The following is a 19,464-nucleotide window of genomic DNA, read 5'->3' as shown; positions in this document are numbered from 1 at the left end:
GTGGTATACACAGCAGGTGAAATACCCAGCAGGTAGTATACCCAGCAGGTGGAATACACAGCAGATTGTATACACAGCAGGTCGCATTCCCAGAAGGTTGAATATCCAGCAGGTGGTGTACCTAGCAGGTGGTATTCCCAGGATGTTGTATACCCAGCAGGTGGTACACCCTGCAGGATGTATGCCCAGCGGGTGGTATAACCAGCTGGTAGTATACCTACAAGGCTGCATACCCAGAGAGTTGTATATCCAGTAAGTGAAATACCCAGCCGGTGGTATACGCAGTAGGTAGTATACCCATAAGGTTGTGTACACAGTTGGTAGTATACCCAGCAAGTGGTATACCCAGCAGGTAGTATACCCAGCAGGAGGTATACCCAGTAGGTGGTATACTCAGGAGGATTTATAACCAGCATGTGATATACCTAGCAGGTTATATACCCAGCAGGTTGTATACCCAGCAGGTTGTATACCCAGCAGGTGGTATACCAAGCAGGTGGTATACCCAGCAAGTGATATACCCAGAAGGCGGTATACCCAGCATGTTGTACACCTAGCAGGTGGTATACATAGAAGGTTGTGTACCCAGCAGGTTGTATACCCAGCAGGTGGCATACCCTGCAGGTAGTATACCCAGCAGGTTGTATACACAGCTGGTAGTATACCTAGCAGGTGATATACGCAGCAGGTATTATACCCAGCAGGTGGTATACCCAGCAGGTGGTATTCCCAGCAGGTGGTATACCCTGCAGGTAGTATACCCAGCAGGTGGTATACCCAGCAGGTTATATACGCAGCATGTGGTATACCCAGCAGTTGGTATACCCAGCAGAAGATATACCCAGCAGGTTGTGCACCCAGCAGGTGGCATACCCAGCAGGTGGTATACCCTGCAGGTAGTATACCCAGCAGGTTGTATACACAGCTGATAGTATACCTAGCAGGTGGTATACCCAGCAGATGGTATACCCAGCAGGTGGTATACCGGGCAGTTGGTTTACCCAGCAGTTGGTATACCCAGCAGGTGTTAATCTGGCAGATGATAAACCCGGCAATTTGTATACCCAGCAGTTGGTATACCCGAAAGTTGGTATACCAGTTAGGTGGTATACCATGCAGGTGGTATACCCGGCAGTTATTATACCCAGCAGGAGGTATACCCAGCAGGTGAAATACCCAGCAGGTGGTATACCCAGCAGGTGGAATACACAGCAGGTTGAATATCCAGCAGGTGGTGTACCCAGCAGGTGGTATACCCAGCAGTTGGTATACCCGGCACTTGGTATACCCAGCAGGTGGTATACCCAGCAGGTGGTATACTCAGCAGGTGGAATACACAGCAGGTTGTATACCCAGCAGGTCGTATTTCCAGCAGGTTGAATATCCAGCAGGTGTTGTACTCAGCAGGTGGTATACCCAAATAGTGGTATACACGGGAGTTGGTATACCCAGCAAATGGTATACCCAGCAGGTGAAACACCCAGCAGGTGGAATACCCAGCAGGTGAAATACCCAGCAGGTGGTATACTCAGCAGGTGGAATACACAGCAGATTGTATACCCAGCAGGTCTTATTGCCAGAAGGTTGAATATCCAGCAGGTGGTGTACCTAGCAGGTGGTATTCTCAGCAGGTGGTTTACCCAGCAGGTTTTATTCCCAGCAGGTCGTATACCCAGCAGGTGGTATACCCAGCAGGTGGTACACCCAGCATGTGGTATACCCAGTAGGTGGTATATCCAGCAGGTAGAATTCACAGCAGGTGGCATACCCAGCAGGTGGTATACCCAGCAGATTGAATACCCAGAAGGTAGTATACCCAGCAGGTGATATACCCAGCAGGTTGTATACCCAGCAGTTGGTATACCCAGCAGGTTGTATACCCAGCAGGAGGTATACCCAGCAGGTGGCATACCCAGCATGTGGTACATTCAGCAGGTGGTATACCCAGGAGGTAGTAGACCCAGCAGGTGAGATACCCAGCAGGTGATATACCCAGCAGGTGGTATACGGCGCAGGTATTATACCCAGCAGGTGGTATACCCGACAGGTGGTATACCCAGCAGATGGTATACCCAGCAGATGGTATACACAGCACATGGTATACCCAGCAGGTGGTATACCCAGCAGGTGGTATACCTAAGAGATGGTATACCCAGCAGGTGGTATACCCAGCAGGTTGTATACCCACCAGGTGCTATAATAGCAGTTAGTTTACCTAGCAGGTATACTAACGTATAGTATAGTATAGTATAGTATAGTATAGTATAGTATAGTATAGTATAGTATAGTATAGTATAGTATAGTATAGTATAGTATAACGTATAGCAGGTATAGCGCACGTCCGACCTCCTTGACGTGCTGTCTTAGACTGATGGCGCCAGCGCGGCGCGATGACCGGACCCCCCTTCCTTCGTGACGTCATATTCGCCACGGGAGGTTTTCATTGGCTCCCTGTGCCACATCGCTGTCGGTGACCAATCTGGTGTCACACAGTTTTGGCGGCAAAACAGAAGAGCTAGTGCCATATTGGCTTCCTAAAGGGCCTAAACCACAGGCCAAAATACTCTTCTTTTATCAATTTCTCGGCACATCGAGAACACTACATTCTCCCACATATATCAAACTGATGCCTGCGACGTAGAGAACGCTCGGGTAAAGTGGACATGACTCTTACTGCAGGCGTGGGAGGAATATAAGGGGGGGGAACACCGTCACAATACATACATATATACATATATATATATATATATATATATGTCGTACCTAGTAGCCAGAACGCACTTCTCAGCCTACTATGCAAGGCCCGATTTGCCTAATAAGCCAAGTTTTCATGAATTAATTGTTTTTCATCAACCTAACCTACCTAACGTAACCTAACCTAACTTTTTTGGCTACCTAACCTAACCTAACCTATAAAGATAGGTTAGGTTAGGTTAGGTAGGGTTGGTTAGGTTCGGTCATATATCTACGTTAATTTTAACTCCAATAAAAAAAAAATTGACCTCATACATAATGAAATGGGTAGCTTTATCATTTCATAAGAAAAAAATTAGAGAAAATATATTAATTCAGGAAAATTTGGCTTATTAGGCAAATCGGGCCTTGCATACTAGGCCAAAAAGTGCGTTCTGGCTACTAGGTACGACATATATATATATATATATATATATATATATATATATATATATATATATATATATATATATATATATATATATATATATGTGTGTGTATATCACGAAAATAAACACGTGATTAAGAATGTGACAATGTCAGACCACGGAGGAAAAATGAAACAGGAAATTTCCTTAAGTACTTTCGTATATTAAATACATCTTCAGAAGGTTTGACCTTCTGAAGATGTATTTAATATACGAAAGTACTTAAGGAAATTTCCTGTTTCATTTTTCCTCCGTGGTCTGACATTGTCATTATATATATATATATATATATATATATATATATATATATATATCGGGCCTTCCATAGTAGGCCTAGTACGACGTTCTGGCTACTAGGTACAACATTATATATATATATATATATATATATATATATATATATATATATAATATATATATATATATATATATATATATATATATATATATTATATATATATATATATATATATATATATATATATATATATATATATATATATAATGTTGTACCTAGTAGCCAGAACGTCGTACTAGGCCTACTATGGAAGGCCCGATTTGCCTAATAAGCCAAGTTTTCCTAAATTTATATATTTGTAAAAAAAATTTCTTATGAAATGATAAATCTGTCCATTTCATTATGTATAAGTTAATTTGTTTAAATTTTAGTTAAAACTAACGTAGATATATGACCGAACCTAACAAACCCTACCTAACCTAACCTATTTTAACGTAACCTAAACTAACACAAGTAAGTCAATAAATTATGGTCTTGATATAAAATAATAATACTAATTCAAATAAACTATTTGGAAAAAATTTATTGATAATAAAGAAAATCACTCGGCCTATTAGGCAAATCGGGCCTTGCATAGTAGGCCGAGAAGTGCGTTCTGGCTACTAGGTACCACATGTATTTATAAATATCCCTGCTAGAGCAGCATATAAACAATCAAACACTTTATATTCATCCGTGTAAAGTGTGTTATAGAATTGTTCTGCGAAGTTAACACTTATTTAACACTTAAAACACTTGGTCTAGTTTACATTTAAAACTATAATGTCAAAAGGTAAACTGACGACAAAAAGAAGTCAGTGAACAATTTTAAGTTTGTTCAAATCATGGTGAGAATCATCAGGATCTAGTATGATGTTATAGGTCCTAGACAGTAGTAGGGAGTACAGTCCACAGAACATTTTTTTTTTCTGGCAGAGGACCCCTGTGGACTGTACAGTCCACAGAACATTTTTTTTTTTTTGGGCCAGAGGACCCCTGTGGACTGTACAGTCCACAGAACATTTTTTTTTCTGGGAAATATCGTGTCTGTGAGCCAGGGTTTAATTTTGTCAGTCACAGATTTTAGAAGTAAGGATTTCTTATGAGAAAAATAATTTCCAAGACTTAGAAGTTTGTTAAGGGCTTATGGAACAAATTCAAGTAACGTATGTAGCTCTTTAGGGTTTCCATGAGAACTCTACGGACATATTTTACATGTTTTCAACTTACAAAATCGTCTATGTAAGCCTTAGTTATTCATGTAAATTTAGAAAGTTATCTGTATAAGTCAGGGTTTTCAGGGGCTCGTACATCACACCCCCCTCCCTCCCTCCCCCTTACCTCCCAATCTCTCGCGTCACTTTTATATACCTTACGCCCGGCCAGCCAGACGTCGCATACAGGTTACCTCTTATCATATCTTATCTTCTCCATAATATCTGGACCGTCCCTCCTCTCTCTCTCTCTCCCTCCTCTCTCTCTCTCTCTCCTCTTCATATTATTCCCTCTTCCTATTTTCTGACATACTAATATTTTATTCCTTTTTCATTAACCAGTCAGTTTTATACAAATCAACCGAAGCATCTCAATGTAACCTTTAATACTGAAACTGTCTCAGAGACTATCTAAGCTGGCCCCAGCTACCTGCCCCAGGCTATCTGCCCGAGGCAATCATCACCTGATTACCTGCCCCAGACATCTACCAGTCATTGTCGGCGTTCGCCACCGTAGTAATTTATATATATATATACATTACGCGTTAATAAAACTTATTTATTTATTTATAATTTATTTAGTCATCTAATTCATAGTTTACACAATTTATAATAAAAGAGTTTATTCCCAGTATTCGCCAATCATTCTCGCTATTAATAAAACAGCCAAACGCTCACTCAGGGGCACACTATCGTTATTACGCTCATTCAGGGGCCCCCTCAGATCGCCAAAGTCTCAGAGGCCTACACTTTCAGTCAGCATTCAATCTTCATCCTGTTCACAAGGTTCCCCCAGCCTAGTCATATCATCATGTCAGTATGTCCTCTGTGCCTGTCTCCTATCAACAACGAAATCGTGCATGTGTGTCAAACACGATGTTTAACATGCCTAGGTGAAATGTCCATCAACGCTCTTCAAGAATGCAGACTGTACTGTATAGGATGCAACGGGCCTACACCGCCTGGACATTTTGACGTAACCTGTACCAGCTGTGGACAACTCTATTGTGCAAATCGTAAGTACCGCTTTTTCTCGCACATTCAATAAACTTTCAAAGAAAATATATATCCGAAACACACATACATACATACATACATACAGACAGTCAATTTATATATATATATATTATTTTCATTTCAGTTCATGGTTCTACTTCCTGCCCATACTGTCGTTTCTCAGTTAACCGGGAACCTCCCACCGAAGCCAGAAACGTCATTGAACCTCCACCCAAACGCCGTCGCACCATAAATAACCGTACGTTTTTACAATAATTTTCGTAATTTTAAAAGTTAATAATTGTATTTTTTAACAAGTGTATAAACAAGTAATAAGTACTCATACAGAAAAATGTTTCCATTACAGGAGTTCCTATTCGTGATCAAGAGAATCTCATACTTGGTGGAATCAACATCCCAGCTCGTAAGTAATATTATTATTTATCTGTAATTCAGTTTTTCCTCTTATTTAAACTTTTTGTTTTTCCTCTTAATAATAATTCCTCTTATTTACACGATATTTTCCTATTAAGGTTTTCAAATCCTCTTATTGTTTTCAAATTTGTTTTCCTCTTAATGTTTATTCATTGCTAATATTATATTACAGAATCGCCCCTGGATTCAACCCAACCCTCTGAGTGGAGCACGCCTGTACGCAGTCAACCCCAGCTGTCCCAGGAGCTAGAAGAAGATGCACCAGACGGCAACCAGCAGGCATCCTCAGATGAAGAAGAAGAAGACAATCAACCCCCTGTTCACGACATATCAGATGAAGAAGTCAACGCTCCAGATTCCCCAGAGGTACTTAACTTAGATAACGTTGTTCCGCAAGTGTTAGAAGTCATTAACCATTTCGAAGGTTCATTCTCAAGACATTCATTCTCCATTCCCGGTCATTTAGACGCCGACCCCAGCTTATATATAAATAGGTATAGGGAATTTTTTATAGAATATATAGACAATCAGTTCAGACAAATACAGGAAGAATTCCCTCCCTCATTTCACATTTACCCTGATGTAAGCCTAATTTTGCAAAAACTTAATCATGCCGACGATCAATATGAAATATTAGATGAAGTATTTTCAATTAGAGGAGAAACTCAGACTGTTACACAGGAAGAGGTTGAAGTTCTTGTAAATTCATGGGTTGACGAAATGTCTGCTAAAATTGACGAATGCCTAAAAAATGTCCAATCCTCAAGTGTAGGAATTCATTCCATGTCAGGCTTTGCCATTAATTTTTCGTATATTCGCCACCCTATGCACCTTGGATCATATGTACCATATCCTGCAAAATTAAAGGGTAAAGAATCAGTATTTAATCCTGAAAGTGAAGGAGATGAGTGTTTGTTACAGTGCATTGCGGCATATAAAAACTTAGCATTGGGCAGGACTATGAATAACGTTAGACAACATTACAAAAGCCTTCGATGGTGTAGAAGATTCGTAGTATGGGCAGATGAAATCAGATTCCCCGTATCATTTGATAATCTTAAGAAAATAGAGAAGCTTAACAAAATTTCTATTTATATTTATACAATAACTCATGAAAGTAACAGATACTATCTTAGTTTAGCTAGGAAAAGCCAGGAAAAGTATGTCGATAAAGTCCCTTTGTTGTTATTAGAAGGCAAGCATCTCTGTCTGATCAAGGACTTTGATAAATTTGTAAAGAATATTAACCATAATCCGTATAAAATTCCTGACACTCATAAATTCTGTAAAATTTGTCTTTTGCATGCCCCCATAGATGAAATTCAGGCTCACGAAGAGTCATGCACTGTATCCCAAGTATTTTCATTCTATAATCCTAGTGATAAAATCAGTTTTAAAAATTACGGTAGGACCTATAGCCCAACTCACACCGCCTATTACGATTTTGAATGTCTATTAGACCGTCAAAATCCTAGAGGCATGGTGGAATGTAAGCATAAAGCAATTGCTTATGCTTACATGATTTTAGACAGGGAATTCAATGTCGTAGAAACGTATTCATACGTAGGCCCAGACGCGGTCAATCATTTTATTACAAAGCTAGAAGCCTCATGGAAAGCTATTCATGCTCAGCTCCCCAACTTCCCTAAGAACTTGTCCAGAGAACAGGAAAGAATGTTTCAAAGACAAAATACGTGTCAATTGTGTCATCAAACTTTCAAGGATAAGAAAGATAAACATAGACATCATAATCATGCTATTCAGGAAAATAATTACTTAGGTGCTTATTGTGCTCGTTGCAATTTACAATGTAAAAATGCTCGTAGATACTTGACCGCATTTTCCCATAATGCTGCATATGATCTGGGAATTATACTTAAAGAACTGTCCAAAAATCCTCACCGCGATGTAGAAATTCTAACCACGGAAGGATTGAATTTTATGCAAGTCATCATAGGTAAACTTAAATTCCTAGATAGCCTAGCTCTCCTTAATGGGTCATTAGGAACCTTAGCAAGCGAGCACGTTGCCGGTAAGAAAGCTACCAAGTACACTGAACACATACTAAATGGCGTATCCGATGAAGCTAAAGCTCTGTTAATTAAAGGTAAACAAAGCCTATGTTATGATTATATTTCTTCCATGGACGTGTTAGACGAACCTCAGCTCCCTTCGCGAGATAAGTTTTACAATGTTTTACATGACTCTCCACTGTCTGAAGAAGATTATAACAATGCTCTTAAAGTATTTAATTTAGGGAACTGTACAAACATCAAGGATTACCTCATGTTATATTTAAAAGTTGACGTGGGAATGCTAGTTGATATATTTACACTTTGGCGAACATCACTGAAAGAAATTTATGAACTAGATATTGTTTTCTATGTATCACTTCCTAGTTATGCTTGGGACGCGTTCTTATTTAAATCAAAAGTTGTACTTGACTATGTGTATGATCAGAATATATATGATTTGTTGAGAAGGAATCTTAGAGGAGGGTTCACATCTTCCATAAGACAATTTACACAGGCTGTTAACGAGTACACTACATCTAACCCTAGCTCTGATGACGATACTCATATTTTGTACCTCGACTTTAACAGCTTATATGCAGCGTGCATGGCTGAGGTACTTCCCCAGGGAGGGATTAGACAATTAACTGACCTTGAGCGGGATACCTTATTAGGGCAAGGGTTACAACATATCCCCTGTAATCAAGACAAAGGCTATTGGATTTTATGCGATACAAAACATGTATCTCCCGAGGTAGCCAGGTATACTGATGATCTGCCCCTTGTACTGTCTCATACTAATATAACGGAGGAGTTTTTGTCAGAGTACAGTAAGAAAACCCTTAATGATGAAAAACGTAAGCTCCCACCTAAAAATACTAAGTTAATTGCATCCCACTTGCCCCAAAACGACTACTTAGTAAGCCTCGATTTCCTGCAATTGCTATTAAAACTTGGACTAGAAGTTGAACGAGTAAAAACAATCTATGAATTTAATCAGGCTCCCTATTTAAAAGATTTTATTTCAACCAACATTCGAGAACGAGCTAATACCACCTGTAAAGTTAAAGGAAAAGCTTTTAAACTCATAAGTAATAGTCTGTACGGGAAATCAATGACAAATATATCTAGATATGCTAATACTCACCATCTAGTAACGACAAAACATTCATTCTTAACTCATGCAAGAAACCCTTTGTATAAACGAGCTGTCTCTTTAGGTCAAGATAGGGTTCTCTGTACAGTAATGAAAGACATCCTTAAAGTTACCACTCCTTCTTACATGGGATATCAGATCTTGCAGATAGCCAAGAGGCGTTTATACGAGTTCTGGTATAATGTAGTTAAAGCCCATTATGGGGAGAGAGCTAGACTAATTTATACGGATACAGACTCATTCATATTTACTCTGACCTGTAAAGATGCTTTCCAAGAAATGACAAAAGCTCCTCTAGTAGATTATATGGATTTCAGTAATTTCGACAAAGATCATCCCATGTATTCTGCTACTCGCAAAGGTGAACTAGGACTCCTCAAGTCAGAAGTAAAGCAGAAAATCATAACTGAATTAATTGCACTCAAGCCTAAAACTTACTCTCTCCTAACCCTTGATAATGAACATTTATGTAAATGTAAAGGGATTCCTTATCACCAACAAAAGAAAATAACACATGCATCTTTTCAGAACACATTAGAGACAAATACAACTTTTAATTTTGTATCCCGATCTATTCGTAATGTTAATGGACAGATATGCACGTGTAAAACAACTAAGCGCGGTCTGTCAGCTTTTGATGACAAGAGGTACCTCATTAGTCCCACAGAGTCATTAGCTTACGGTCACCCAGACATTCCAGAGCGTGAGGTACAGGTACAGGTAGAGGAAGAGGTACAGGAAGAGGTACAGGTAGAGGAAGAGGTGCAGGTAGGGGATCCAGTAATTGTAGATAATCCCCAACCAAGACGTCAATTGTTCCCCATTTTTAATCTTTGGGAAAAGCGGGATAGAGTCGCTCAGCAATTATTCCCTAACAACAACTAAGTCTGTTACTGTATTGTCTATGTATTATCTATAACTATATTCAAATGTCTTTTATATTATATTGGCTATGATTTGCTACTGTATTTGATATGAAATGACTATGATATAACTATGATTTATTTTGTTACTGTATTGGATATGATTTGTTACTGTATTGGATATGATCAAATGGCTATGTTATGACTATAATTTATTTTGTTACTGTATTGGATATGATTTTATTACTGTATTTGATATGAAAATGACTATGATTCAAATGTCTATAATAATGTATATTCTATGATTTTATTACTGTATTGGATATGTTATGACTATGATTTTATTGGCTATGATATTGTATATTCTATGATTTTATTACTGTATTGGATATGTTATGACTATGATTTTATTGGTTATGTTTAAATAAAACTCGAATGTAGATTTCGTTTAAATACTCCTTTCATTATATATTTGTAGTTAGTCTATTGAATCCTAGCAACATGGAAGGGCAGAAAAAAGTTATTACTGAATCCCAGTTGAATATATTTAGTGAACCGTCAAGAATTATTATTGCTGGATTTTCAAATGGTGGGAAGAGCTATTTATGTGCTAAAATGATAGAGAAATATCAGCAGAACTTTGCAAAAATAATTATCTGTGGAAGCGGGTATAAAGAGTTGAGAACTAATCCACTCTTTAAACATAAGATATCTTTTTACTCTGAAATTGTAAACCCTTTAGATGATCGTGATCCAGAGGACACATCTCATATATTAGTTGTTTATGATGACTTGTATGTTGAATCTACAAACTCTAAAATAGTAAGTGATATATTTACTAAGGGACGGCATGAGAACATCTCTGTTATTTTTATAACCCAAAATATATTTTTCAGTGGGAAATTTTCTAGATCTATAAGTTTAAATGCTTCTCATTTTATTCTGCTTAAATCAAGAGACTTGTCCCAGATAGAAACATTAGGCAGACAAATATTCGGAAAACAAGATGCCAAGAAATTTTTAGATATATATAAGAAAGTGATTTCTCGACAGTATGGGTATTTACTTGTTGACTTGGGCGTTAAAACACCTGAATCCATAATATTTAGGGGAAATATTGTAAATGAACCCCCATATGAAATAGTGTATCAATGGTGAACATTACACAAACTCTTAATAAGATATACAATGACCCCAAGTCCATAGGTGGGTTTGGTGGTGTTTTAAAATTGTATAAGGCTGCAAAGAAAACAATCCCTGAAATAACTATAAAAGATGTGAAAGACTATTTAAAAACGTCTAATGCATATACCTTACATCTATTAAAAAAACGTAAATTTAAACGAAGACGTATCTTAGCACCTAGACCTAAAGCTTTCTTTACCAGTGACTTGGCTGATATGACATTGTTAGCTAAGCACAACAATGATATTAAATATTTATTAGTTTGTGTTGATATATTTTCAAGGTTTGCACATGTAGTTCCACTATCCACTAAATCAGGTCAGAGTGTAAGTGAAGCCATGAAAGCTGTTCTGGATTTACCTTCATCAAAAGGTGTAAGGAAGCTTAACACTGATAAGGGCGGTGAATTCTATAATAAATATATGAAACGATTGTTAGACAGTAAAAACATTGATCTGTACAGTGTATTTTCTCAGGAAACTAAAGCCAGCATTGCAGAGAGATTTATAAGAACATTGAAAACTAAGATATATAAATATTTAACGGCTTATAACACCTTAACCTATATAAATGTTTTACCTGATATGGTTAAAACGTATAATAGAACACCACATAGAGGATTAAAGGGGAAAATACCTATTGATGTACATGCTTTATCTTCGCCTCGAGATGTGACTAGGCAATTTAAGCTCATGTATAAAGGAGAGCAGCAGACTAAGCCACGCATCAGTAATCATCTGTCTGTAGGAGATACAGTACGGCTTGCCTTATCTAATCGTATTTCAAAGTTCAAAAGAGGTTTTCATCAACAGAACACTAAGGAAATATTTACAATTGCTCAAATTGATACTAAACAACCCGTGCCTTTATATTATCTAAAGGACTTAAATAATAGACTTATAGAAGGCGGATTTTATAGAGAGGAGTTGACTCCCACCTACTTGTCAGATACATTTGAAATTGAGAGAATTATAAGTAAACGTAAAGTTGGTAATACTACTTTATATAAAGTTAGATACGTCGGTTACGACAGTTCATTTGATCAGTGGGTGAATTCAGATGACGTGAAGAAACTATGAAGAAGCAGCCCTTAGTTAGAAAGTATCGTGGATTTATTGAACTATTAGCTAGATTAGGTTATAATTCTAGGAAAAAGTTAATTAAGACTCTTAAAAAGGAACATATACTTTGCTTATCAGAAATATTTAATAATTTCTTAAAAAATAAAATTGAAGTTGGGAAGCCTATTTTAAAGAGACTTTCTAAATATAGAGCTCTACTCCATACATTAGCCTGTAAGAAGAAAGCTATTTCACTCAAGAAAGACATATTAACAAGTAAAAGAGGAGGCAATTTATTGGGCATTTTACTTCCCATAGCTATAAATTTCATTTCAAGGCTATTTAATAAGGAATAATGAAAGAATTCTATCTTGTACCACGAAAAGCTATTGATCAACAGAAGCCTACGGCAGTAAGTGTTGAGAAGCCTACGATGACAGTGAGAACAAATCCTGTTATACAACACTTGATAGACTTAAGATTAAAGCTTAAGGATTATGATTTTGCTGTCTCCTTGTTAAATTATTTTAATACAACTGGACTTGTAAAGTGGGATGAGGAAGGGAACATTACATCGCCAGTTACTGGGCTCAATATTGTTGATGATGTTATAGGCAGGATGTGCACTCCGAAATTGTTATTCCCAGAAGATAAACTGCCAATTGCAAAGTTGTTCTACTCTTTGACATCTACACCTAAGAATTTATTTAGAAATGTAGATGCGAAAAATCAAGTGTTTTCTCCTCCAAGTTTGAAGAGGAAGATCAAGGCTGTAGATGAAGGAGAGTCTACCTGGATATCATATTAAGGTGAGTTTCTGTTTATTTTTATCATTTACTATTAGTCTACAGGATGGATAGTTACGTTATATATGCAGCGAGTAACTCTGATACTGATGTATTTAAAAACAATGCTCCCAATGCTTTTGAAAATAGATTACATAATCAGCTGCCTTTAGACCCGAATAAAGCTTATGAAGTGTGCCTGAAGAATATATTCCTGCCTCCATCTTATTTCGCTGTTAGGAGGAATGATCCGGAAAGTTTTATTTCAGTTCAACTTCTAGTGTCTAATAAAAATTTATCTGATTTGAGTACGGTGAATACATCTTTCAATTTAAAGTCGGATATTTTAGCCAGTGATAATTGCATAGAGCTAACGACTATTTTAAATAGAGAAATTTCTACTATATTTTCAAAAGGTTCACTGAGTTTTATAGGACCCGTACTTAATTATAATTTCCCAGATCACGGGGACGTTTATATGAAATATGATTCGAGTATTAATCGAAGTAAGTTTAATGCAGCATTTAGTGAGAAGTTGTTAAAATTATTTATTACAAAGGATGGAAAATTAGTTGTTCGAATTTCTTTATCTTTCGGTCGAAATATATGTAAAGTTATTGGAGCTGAAGTAGGTAAAGCCTATGATATTTTTATTATGAATAAGCTACCTAATAACAGGTTATTTGTACAAGATACTTGCTATTATCATCCTAGGCCAGGAGGCCGTATAGATTTCTTGTGTGTATATTGTGATAAGGTGCAGCCCACCATGTTTGGTAATCAGATTGTAAATATCTTGGATGTTGTTTCGTTTCAAAGTAATGTAACACACAGGAAATTATATAAACCTTTAAATACGACTAATATTGATGGCATCAGTATTAGATTAACAGATCAAGATGGGGAGCCTGTATATTTTGAAAAGGATGGATGTACGATTGCAGTATTACATATTAGACCCGTTGATATATAATGGCATGAGTAGAGGGAGTTTATCATTCTCTCTTGGCCTGTTTAAACATGAGGGTCGGGTTTGTACCGCTGTCTGTTGACGAGGTAGGGCGATTTATCGCTCCTCGAGGGAAGAGAGGCGGAGCACTGGGCGATATTACTGTTTTTGATAGAAGACATTTAAGAGGAGGTGGAATATTAAGTTTCTTAACTGGTCTAGCTCGTAGAGCAACTCCTTTCCTATTAAAAACTATTATGCCAGCAGCATTGACAATGGGACAGAATGTTTTGCAGGATATAAATGCTGGTCAAGGTACTTTGAAAGATTCAATTAGAAAACGCGGTATGGAAACATTGAAAAGTATAGGTCCTAAATTGTTAACAGGTGGCCGAATAACGAAAAGAAAAACGAAAAGACCTGCCTATATAAAGAAAATGGATAGATATAAAGACGTGTTTTCATAAAAACAGTACTAGTTGTATGCTAGACGCAGACATGATGAGTGTAAATGCTCCTAGTGCAGCATTGCAAGTTCCTTTAGAAAATTATACAGCTGCTATAAGCGATGGCTTTCCTAAAGTTAATCCGCATAGAATGGTTGAAAGTACGATAATTTCAAGACAGACGCAGGATATTTTACCTGTGAATTCAAGTATTAACAATAAATTTAAAGACTCTTATATTGAATTCCGTATCCCGGGAGTTAAGGGTCAATTTATTGATCTTTCGAGCTTGACGCTAGAACTGATGGTTGAATTAACGGGACCTGATGGAATTACGGCTTTAGCGGATATTAAAAATGCATCAATAGTCAATGGCTTGTCCCAGACAATGTTTAAAGCTGTAACTGTTTATTTAAATGAGCAAGTGGTGGAAACTAATTCATTATTTTCATATTTATCATATGTAAAGCTAATGACGACGCTTTCTGAATGTAAAGCTGAAAGATTTAAAGAACTGACGTATTTCTATAATGATGTTTTCCCTGAAAAATATGATGTAGATTATTTTAAGAATGCCTCAGAAGACCTTAAATCTAGATTTGTAAAGTTAAAAACTGAGGGAGTAAATTGTTGCTTTAAACTGCTATTGGACATTACAACTTTGAGCGAATATCTTTTGGATGGAATTGATATTCGTTTGAGATTAGAACTTAACAGTGATCCGTGGGTTATAAACAGTATTGAATCTGGATATAAGTTTAACATAAAACTAGCTAGAATGTGGATTGATCGGATAACTCCATTTGCATCTGGATTGGAGGCTATTAATAGAGCTCTGGCTGAACAAAATACACCAGTTACATATACGTTTGATAAGACACTCCATAAGACGTTCATTCTCGGTAATGGGCAGCAGAGATTAAGTATTGACCAGCCATGGGGGAGCATTATCCCAGATAAATTATTTATTATGATGATGGATATGGAAGCAATATCAGGAGCGTATACACTTAATCCACTTTATTTCGATCACTGCGATTTATCTAATGTATATATTACACGTGATGGGACAAACTTATTTAATATAACTTGCAAGTTCCCGAATAAATGTTCGAAACTATACTACGAGACTCAAAATACTGTAGGCTTTAATGCTTGCAATACCTTGACATATAATTCATTTATAAAAGGAAGAACGTTACTGGCATTTAGACTAACGCCTGAGGAATTGAGAGATACCCTTCCTATAGAGGCTTCGGGCAACCTGAGAATTACATTAGAATTTGCTGTTCCAGCGAAATCAAATAAAGTTATTATTTTATTCGGAATTACAACGGGAGTATTGAGAATTTATTCCGATAGGCGAGTTGTGTGTGATACAAGAGCATGAACTGCAAACAAATTAATACGGCATTGAACGATATGAAAGGTAGTAAAGCTAAATATATTGGATGCTATTTAGCCACGGATATATATAGAATAATGAAGCAAATACGGGATAAACCGATTATGTTTATAATAAATACCTTAGGAAGAGACTCTAAGGAAGTAATGGGTCACTGGATTGCTGTATATAAATCTAAAGGGAAAATAGTTATACTCGATTCATATGGAATAAATGTGTATTCGCCATACATTTCGGAGTTTTTAAATTATTATAAAGACTGTGATGTATACGCGTTTACAGAGAGACTTCAGAGTTTAAATACTTACGTATGCGGGCTATATGCGATGTTTTTCTGTTACCATCTTTCAAACAAGGATCTAAAAACTGCAATAAAGCTATTTGAAACTAGTTTTACTTATGGAGTATATATGCAGAATGATAGGAACGTAATGAGGCTATCTTATGCTTTATTTAAAAATATGCCGAGCTGCTATGAAACGCTGTGTTATGATAAGAGCGATATTTGTAGGAAAATGTGCTTGGAGACGACTGGCTGAATGAGGCTATAACAAATTATCTAACGGAAAATGGTGAGTACATTTGTTTCGAGGTTTTATGTGTCTGATAAATATTGTACATGTGTAAACGCTATCTGAAACTGTTATTCTTTATTTACAGAGATGAAGAGTGAATAGGACGGATATTATACAAGCGGATTGAGGAGCGAGCTTCTTAGAACTTCGGGCTAAATGAATCGTTTATTATAAATTGTGTAAACTATGAATTAGATGACTAAATAAATTATAAATAAATAAATAAGTTTTATTAACGCTTAATGTATATATATATAAATTATTACGGTGGCGAACGCCGACAATGACTGGTAGATGTCTGGGGCAGGTAATCAGGTGATGATTGCCTTGGGCAGATAGCCTGGGGCAGGTAGCTGGGGCCAGCTTAGATAGTCTCTGAGACAGTTTCAGTATTAAAGGTTACATTGAGATGCTTCGGTTGATTTGTATAAAACTGACTGGTTAATGAAAAAGGAATAAAATATTAGTATGTCAGAAAATAGGAAGAGGGAATAATATGAAGAGGAGAGAGAGAGAGAGAGGAGGGAGAGAGAGAGAGAGGAGGGACGGTCCAGATATTATGGAGAAGATAAGATATGATAAGAGGTAACCTGTATGCGACGTCTGGCTGGCCGGGCGTAAGGTAAATAAAAGTGACGCGAGAGATTGGGAGGTAAGGGGGAGGGAGGGAGGGGGGTGTGATGTACGAGCCCCTGAAAACCCTGACTTATACAGATAACTTTCTAAATTTACATGAATAACTAAGGCTTACATAGACGATTTTGTAAGTTGAAAACATGTAAAATATGTCCGTAGAGTTCTCATGGAAACCCTAAAGAGCTACATACGTTACTTGAATTTGTTCCATAAGCCCTTAACAAACTTCTAAGTCTTGGAAATTATTTTTCTCATAAGAAATCCTTACTTCTAAAATCTGTGACTGACAAAATTAAACCCTGGCTCACAGACACGATATTTCCCAGAAAAAAAAATGTTCTGTGGACTGTACAGTCCACAGGGGTCCTCTGGCCAAAAAAAAAAAATGTTCTGTGGACTGTACAGTCCACAGGGGTCCTCTGCCAGAAAAAAAAAATGTTCTGTGGACTGTACTCCCTACTACTCTAGACAACGTGTATTATGTTATGGGTCCTAGACAATGTGTATGATGTTATGGGTCCTAAACAACGTGTATGATGTTAGTGGTCCTAGACAACGTGTATGATGTTATCGGTCCTAGACAATGTGTATGATGTTATGGGTCGTAGAAAACATGTATAATGTTATGGGTCCTAGACAACGGGCAAGTTAACAACAATAATGGTCTAATAAACAAAAATGTAAACTATAGTTACCTTGTCGTAGATCTTACACAACTCATCGTATTTAGCGATGAGTTGATGGGGATCCTGGCCGGGTTGACGGAACTCTTCCAGAAACTTACCAGTAATCTCCTCCATCTCGCTCGTGCTGCTCATCTGATGAATCAAACAAACCCAGTTTCAGTATTTTGGAAATTAAACGTCAATTCAGAAAAAAAGCTTCAAGAATTTAAATTGCACTTGATTATATACATCTCCTCCAGGATGGTATATGGGAAAAAATTAGAAAGAACATTTACACACTAAAAGATTCAAAAGTCCCAGGTGTGGATGGAATCCTATCGAAAGTCATAAAGGAACTGTCAGAAGAATTATGCCTACCACTGAAACTACTTTTCACAAAATCTCTGACCCAATTGGGGTAGTTCCCCAAGATGGGAAATATGCAAATGTTACCCGTATTTTCAAAAAAGGCAGAAAGACCTCAGCAGAAAACTACCGGGCGATTAGCTTGACATCACACATCTGCAAGCTCATGGAGAGAATCCTCAGGGAGAGAATCATTCACCATCAAAGTGAACGACCTTGTACAATCAACACATCATGGCATTGTTAAAGAGAGATCCTGCTCTACAAACTTGCTCACATTTTTTAAAGCGGTTACCAGGTACTCAGCTACTGGATGTAGTATACATAGATTTTGTTAACGCTTTTGATAAGGTTAACACATGAAAGACTAGCAAGAAAATTACAAGCACATGGAATAAATGGTAAAAATATTAGAATGGGTAAAACAATGGTTGAAGGAAAGAAAACAAAGGGTCGTGCTAAATAGGAATGAGTCAGAATGGAGAAATGTGATAAGAGGGGTGCCACAAGGGTCCGTTTTGGAGCCAACCCTTTTTGTCATATACATCAATGACATAGACGAGAATATTACAAACCACATCATCAAATTTCCAGTTGACACAAAGATTTATGGTAAAGTGGAAAATTATAGTGAAATTGAATCTTTACAAAGAGATCTATATGAACTTCATAGATGGTCAGAACACTTGCAAATACTTTTTAATATCGACTCGTGCAACTACCAAATTAATAGCATTACATTACAGCAGATTGATGAAGAAAAGGACCTTGGAGTCAAAATACACCACTCACAACAGGTGGGAACAGCAGTCAGAAAAGCTAACCAAACCCTTGGAATTATCAGGCGTACCTTTGACTTTAAGGAAAAGAAGGTAATGATTCAACTGTATAAATCTCTGGTGCGTCCTCATTTGGATTACTGTATCCAAGCATGGCGACCTCATTTTTAGAAGGATACAGCTGCTCTAGAGAAAGTGCAACACCGAGCAACAAAAGTCATTCCAGAGTTAAGTCATCTCTCGTATCAGGAACGGTTGAAGGCCAGAGGGCTAACAACACTGCAAACCAGGCGTGACAAGGCTGATCTCATTGAAACTTTTAAAATACTGAACAATTTGGAGGATATTGATCCAGAAATTTTCAAATTTTCTTCAAAAGGTCAGATGTAACACTACTGTATTCTCATGCTTGGCTCAAGGAGCTAGTGACCACTGTATTCTTATGCTTGGCACAAGGAGCTAGTGACCACTGTATTCTTATGCTTGGCTCTAGGAGCT

At 37.2% G+C, this 19,464-nt stretch overlaps 1 protein-coding gene across 1 annotated transcript in view; it reads right to left on the bottom strand.

Annotated features, from left to right (window-relative positions):
* The window catches only part of LOC138360906 (uncharacterized), a 303,450-nt gene that overhangs the window by 110,655 nt on the left and 173,331 nt on the right, over positions 1-19,464 (bottom strand). Inside the window, exon 2 of the mRNA XM_069320407.1 lies at positions 17,852-17,974. Within this exon, the coding sequence (XP_069176508.1) occupies positions 17,852-17,974 (123 nt within the window). The remainder of the gene's footprint in view (positions 1-17,851; positions 17,975-19,464) is intronic.

This window comes from Procambarus clarkii, unplaced genomic scaffold (genome assembly GCF_040958095.1).
Source record: "Procambarus clarkii isolate CNS0578487 unplaced genomic scaffold, FALCON_Pclarkii_2.0 HiC_scaffold_129, whole genome shotgun sequence".
NCBI lineage: Eukaryota > Metazoa > Arthropoda > Malacostraca > Decapoda > Cambaridae > Procambarus > Procambarus clarkii.
Note: the sequence above shows the minus strand (reverse complement) of the source record. Positions and strands in the feature narration are given on the sequence as shown.